Source organism: Capra hircus, chromosome 3, assembly GCF_001704415.2.
Source record: "Capra hircus breed San Clemente chromosome 3, ASM170441v1, whole genome shotgun sequence".
NCBI classification, from domain to species: domain Eukaryota; kingdom Metazoa; phylum Chordata; class Mammalia; order Artiodactyla; family Bovidae; genus Capra; species Capra hircus.
Window position 1 is genome coordinate 110,190,906 of NC_030810.1, and position 6,433 is coordinate 110,197,338.

General features: G+C 49.7%; 1 protein-coding gene across 1 annotated transcript; it reads right to left on the minus strand.

The window, feature by feature from the left end:
* On the minus strand, positions 362-3,699 carry SLAMF9 (SLAM family member 9). The gene is made up of 4 exons (XM_018046366.1): positions 3,561-3,699; positions 2,512-2,853; positions 1,268-1,543; positions 362-882 (listed from the first exon to the last, which is right to left on the minus strand). The coding sequence occupies exons 1-4, from the start codon at positions 3,604-3,606 to the stop codon at positions 677-679; spliced, it is 870 nt and encodes a 289-aa protein (XP_017901855.1). The 5' UTR covers positions 3,607-3,699; the 3' UTR covers positions 362-676.

Consider the following 6,433-nt stretch of genomic DNA (forward strand, 5'->3'; position numbering starts at 1 on the left):
AGCAACTAGCATCAGGGAGATGATGGGAAGGTCACCAGGCTCAACTGAGACCCAGAGTTGGATTGCACTGGGATGCTTCATAGCTCCCTGTGCAAGACAGTCGGTAGATTAACGTCGGGTGAGTGAGTCACTTAGTGAACTCATCGGCCAGGGTGTAAGGAGGGTATGAAAGCAGAATTGGCAGGAATAATAGGAATAATATGGCCCTCATGCAGAGTTCTTGGTGCCTGAAATTTCCCATTCAGGAGTCACAGCTTCATTTAGATTAAAAGAAATCTCTCACTCTTCTTATTGAAGTGTAAATCTTATGTGTGTTGGTGGGGAATGGATTAGGTGTGAATAATAACATACCAATACCGCATTGTGAGGAGGTCTTTTAGACTCACTTTCTTTTCCAAAGGCAGTTGTGGAAAGCAGGTGGCATGGAAGGGGTCACCTAGAAGGGAAGGAAAGGCAGGAAAGCAGGTTTTGCCAGAGTAACCCAGTGAAAGACTACACAGCTCCTCCAGAGTGGGATCACCCGGTTTGACTTCATTGCCAGACAATCTTCCCTCTGGGAGCATGGCCCTTTGGATGCCAGCCCCTTGATGCCCTGGGAAGAGATGAGCCTGGGGAGGAGGAAGGTTTCCCTGGGGCTGAGAAGAGACAATGCTCAGCACAGGGGCCTCCAGGGCCATCAGCTCAGGCTGGGGCCAGGCTGCCGCTTCTTTCTCAGTCTCATTCTGTCTCTCTTGAGTTTCTTCATTCTTGGCACTTTGCCTCTTGTCTGGACTCGGATGAACCAGGAGCCAACGGCCAGTGTTCCAAAAAGCAAGAGGATGAGCACTCCCTTGGCCAGAAGACAGAAGGAAGTGGAGGCCTTCTCCAAAGGATAGCCAGGATCTGGGGCAGAGAAGGCAAGGACAGAGGGGCTTACCAGAGGGAAGATCTGGATTTAGGGGAAGACACCCATCCCAAATTCCACCGAGGAGGTCTCGGGTTCACTGTCAGTTGATGTTCCTTGGCAAGTATCTCAGGGATATATATTCTTTTCACACAGTCTCAGAGGTTGTGATCTAGGGAGTAATCTCAACCTAGAAGAGGCTAGAAGGGACCTTCCCAGCTTCCAAGCTGTGAGCACAAGAAAAAGGAAGCCCCTCCCCAATCCAGGGGTCAACTCTCTACGGGAGGGGTTAGGTTCTAGACTCCACATTCTCTCCTGAGGAGAAGGGTGTGGTAACCCTGAGACCCTGCAGTGGCTCAGGAGCTGTCTCTGGGACCCTGGTACCTGCACAGAAGGACCCAGCTCGAATGGGACGGGAAGTGATGTTGCTGACAGGGTTGCTGGCCCTGCAGGTGTAAGAGACAGCCTTGTCCCCAGGCCTCCAGAACGCTCTGAGGATGGAGCCTTCATGGGCTGTGTCAGCTCCATCTTCCCAGGATATCCAGGTGTAGGTCACGTCCAGGCCCGCATTCTCTACAGAGCATATCAGGGACAGATTACAGGCACCTCCTTCCCCAGGGATCCCAAAGTTCACTGTCATCTGAGGCTGTGACAGGCGTCCTAGATGAAGGAGAAACACAAAGCCCCTCTGAGTGATCAGGGACTGGGTCTGTTTTTCTAAATTCTTCGACACTGGGATACTGATGCTGCCCACTGAGACCTGCTTCACCTAAATGAGGGAGGGGCCAAACTAACAGCGCCCAGCCACGATCCAACCTGCGGTTCCCAGGGCGGCTGCCAAGACGACGGAGCTGCTGTTGGCATCTTCTACCGCCCCTTTACGCCTTGCCTTCCCTCTCTTACCTTTGCACCCCACCTTCCTTCAAACTCTGTCCTGCCTCTTTGATCCCAGAAAATATTATCACCTCCTGAGGCACTTACAGTTTAATCAGTGTATGCACAATTCAAGGTAGAATATCAGTCAATGTCACAAGCATTAAGAGGGAATTTGGGTTCAAGTAGATAGGAGACCCTGATTAGTAGCCCTCAAATCAAAGAGGAGGACAAAAGGCTTAGGAATAGAGGTGGCAGGACTTCCCTGGTGGTCCAGTGGTTAAGAATCCACCTTCCAATGCCGGGGACTTGAGTTTGATCCCTGATTGAGGTACTAAGATCACGCATGATGCGTGGCAACGAAGCCAGGCCACCACAGCTCCTGAGCCCGCCTTCTAGAGCCCCTGTCCTGCAACAAGAGAACCCCCTGCTCACCGCCGTGAGGACCCAGTGCAGCCAATAAAAAAAATTCACGGCCAGGATGCAAAATCTCATAGGAACAGAAAGGCTTCCTAAGACATCTGTAGGCAAAGCCCTGACCGCTTTCACAACACATCCACAGACACTGCTCAGAGCCCAGGGCCTTGCTACTCCAGGTCACTTTACCTGCAGCTGAGGTCAGACACACTGGAGACAGAATGCTTTCCAGTCCCAGGCCCTCAAGCCGTAACCCCGAGTCCTAAGACCCTTGGTCCTTTGTGTAGGAATCTCAGGAGAGTCAGGAAAGGCAGTGCTACGGTTCCCAGTAAACTCACGATAGATGCGTAGATTGTAGCGCTGCATGGTGGAGACCTGGGACGTCCTCAGGTTGACTTGAGCTTGGTAAGGTCCTGAATCCTCCCAGCTCAGATTTTGGATGTGGAGGGAGTAGGTGGGCTCCAGGAAGTTTACTCGGCCCTCATAGCGAGGGTCGGTCACCTTGATGGTAGCCGGATATCCCTCTTTCGCTGGCACCACAGTGGCAAGCCTTTTGTGGGAGGACCAGATGATGTTCTCAACCTCCTCATCAAATGGCATTTCCAGGGGAAGGCTGATGGACTCGTGAAAGATCCCAACCACTTCCTCAGGATCCACACCACCTCCAGAGTACCCTTCAGCTGCAGATAAAGAAAAAAAAGATTAGGACTTCCTTGGTGGTCCAGCAGTTAAGGATCTGCCTTGCAATGCGGGGGAGGCAGGTTCGATCCCTGGTTGGGGAACTGAGATCCCACATGCTGGGGAACAACTAAGCCTGAGCACCACAACTACTGAGTCCATACGTCACAATGAGAGATAATTCGTGCACCTCAACACAAGATCTGCATGACTCACAATGAAGATCCCGTGTGCTGCGACTAAGACCCCATACAGCCAAGTCAGTAAATAAAGAAAGAAAACTTCAGAAAGATGGAAACAACACGAGTGGTGTCTCTGGGCTGCTGAGACTGGCAGAGGGCCGTGGTCTCAGCCTCAGTTGAGTAGTTTCTGTGACCCACACTCAGTCTCATCCCCCATCTGCCTCTTCTGGCTCTAGCTCTTTGCTGCACCTGACTTGAGCACCTACCAGGGTTTGGTTTCCATCTGTACCTCACCCTCCAAATTCTCTCTTCTCCATTTGCTGTCCTTGGGGTGGCTCCCCTTCCGTGTCCACAGGTTTCCTCATCTCTTTTTCCTGCACTAAAGTCACACCCTAGTCCTCTTTACTCCAGAAGAGCTGAAAGACTCAGTCCCAAAGGCAGCGACTTGCTAGGCCAAGGGCCCAGCAGAACAGGAGCACAGAGAGGAAATGAAGTACTCCTGTTCTGGAGCTGGCAGTCTGTCTCACCTTCCTGGGACAGCACGAGGAGGAGCAGCCACGGAAATGCTCCCATGCCAGTAGCCTGTGTCCTGGGAGTGTGGCCTGGTCAGCCCTGAGGGCTGTAAGGAAGGCGAGCTGACGGGGAGCTGCTGGAAGCAGACTGACAGTCCTGGGGAGAGGGAAGTGGTCCTCCCGCAGCTAGCTGCCCTCCAACTTCCCCATCTCACCAAGCCCCTCCCTGTCCATCTTGGGAAGACATCTCTCTCGAGCCTGATTGGCAAGGTGGTTTACCCCCTGCCTCATGTTTCCTGTCCATAGCATTCAACTGAAATCCCACTTCCTAAGTGAACCCTTCCTAGATCCCTGCCCCCTATATTCCCAGGCTTCCCAGGCACACCACCTTCCCCAAGCTCTTCAAACAGTTTCTATCCAACCCTGTCACTTGGTTCTCAGGATACTCTGCCTCAGATCTCCCTTGGCAGTTCCTATGTTGCTGTGATCATTTGATCTTATAAATATCTTCATCTCCCCAGGCAGACTCCATATTTTGGGACATCTCTCTATGTCCTACTGATGCTGGTTCCCATTCTAGACACATTTAGCACCCAACTGATATTTTTGACATGTATGAATGAATGAAGTCTTTCTATTTCAAGTTAGCTAGGTTCCCATTTGAGAGACTATTCATAAGAAGAGAAATTTTGACTCCTTCCCCCAACCCCCAGTTCCATGGGGTTGCAAAGGGTCAAACATGACTGAGTGACTAACACTCAGTTTAGACCAGAAAGCCTACCTATGTTGTCAATATTATCAAAAGATATTAAATCATTCTGTGAGAATATGAAATGAGCTAAAGCTCTAGGAAACCTGACGATCAGAGCTGTCCAGGACACAATGGGTAGCCTTTGAGGGTAATTTCTGTCCCTCGTGTTCAAACTAAGATTGGACAGTCTTGGATTGTTGGATGTTCTACAGCATGCCTGACATCCATGGGTGCTCAGACGGGATAATCTTTAAGTTTCTTCTAGTACTCAATTCTGTGAGTTTTGCTGTAATCAGGAGCTAGAGTGATACTCTCAAGATGAAGGGCACAATTACAGGCAGATATGTGCCAACATCCCATACCTTAGATTATCAGATTTGATACTCAGGTATTTATTGAGTAGCTTCCTTGGCCCAGGCTCTGTCCTAAGTGCTGGGTGATTAGCAGTGACCAAGAATTTTAGATCATGGCTTTAGGATAGCAGAGGCCAACAACTGACCACAGCCAAGTAACCGCAAGTTTGATGAGTCTTACCAAAGGGAAATTGGAGGGACCTGTGACAAAGGGATTTACCAAAGCTGAAGTCAGAAGGGTTGGGGAAAAGCTTTTGAGGAGAAATTATATTTAAGCTAAGACTTCAAGGATGAGTGAGATATGCTAAGGGAAGACAAGAATGAAGTAGACAGTTCTTAAAGTTCAATTTATATCATTATCAAATCTTGGGGGTTGGGGTTTTTTAAAAAAGTAGATCAGGTCTCAGTCTGAGTATGAAAACTTTTTAACATAATCTCATTTAAAAATAGTATTAAAGCAAAGAAGAAAAAAAAATCAGTTGAAAAGATAAGCATATGAGTTAGGTTCTCTGAGAAGCAGATGATGGAGTTAGGAGTAAAAGAGGTTTAATCTGTGTGGGCGAGGGAGGGTGAGGGCAACATAAAAGATAAAAGTGGAAGGCAGCAGAAATGAGCAAGGAGAGCCTGGGACCATGATGCTGAGCAGACAGTCTCACTAACTCAGCAGCGAGTCCTGGAGTGGAGCTCCCGCATCCTCACCGTGCACAGCCATTGGCTGGGGCTGCCCAGGAAGTGCATGGGTCTCTCGTGGGTCCTGCAGGTGCTGCAGCTGGAGACTGCCAGCTAACTGCACCCCTTGAAGCTGAAGACGAGTTCTCTCTTCAAAGGAGATTCAGGGGCACCTTCATGGCCACTGTAGTGAATATGCTGATCAGACAAAAGTTGACTACGGGCAGATTGATTAAAAACCTGTCTCCATAAATGGTACATGATACTTATTGAGCAGAGAGAAATAATTGTCATCACTTCCTCCCGCCCCCAGCCCACACTCACTAAGACCTCCAAGTTCAGTGTGGAGAAAGCCCTTTTCCAAACATGATTTTCAAGTGCTCCGGAAGTCTGATTTTTCATTCTGGCTCATGGATTTTTACCCAAATGCAGCTCCATTTCCATCTCTCACTGCCTCTTCAATCTTACTCAGTGGGGTGGTCTTCCCCTGTGACAGATGAGAACCTCGGCTTCGGTTTTCTGCTCTCAGTTCAGAAGTGAGAACTTCTTTCCCATGTAATATACAAAATTCTTAACTTACATAAAATTGAGCAGTCTCCCCTTGCCCTGGCTTATGTCTGTTTCAGGCTGGAAGCTTACACAGGAGAGTGGGAGAAGCCCTGCTCTCTGCTCAGCTTCCCCCTCCCTCTGCTCGCTTCAACTTGCCCCCCCTCCCCAATTAATGTTCCCTAGCTCCAGGAAGGTGGGCAGGGAGGGGAGGGGGTGGAATCGTTCTCACCCGGCTGAGTGTCTTTGCATTCTGTGGGTCCGGCAGATGGTTAAGAAGGACTCCACTGAGGAGCAGTTTTGTGGGTTTTTACACGTTTCTGCTGGTTCCTTCTCTCTCTTCTTGACCCAGGAAGGATGCGTCTCTATTCTGAGTCATCCTTTAAAAGTCTTTCCTCAGCCCCTGGACATCTGGTTGTACATCTCATCTCCACCCATCACCCCTTCAACTGTCCCTATTGAATGGCACTCAGGCCAAGCAAGCAGCAGGCTGTGTCTCTTGGTGGTCCTCAGTTGCCCACCAGAACATTCCTAGCCCTGACAGATTCTGAGATCTACAGCGCAGCACC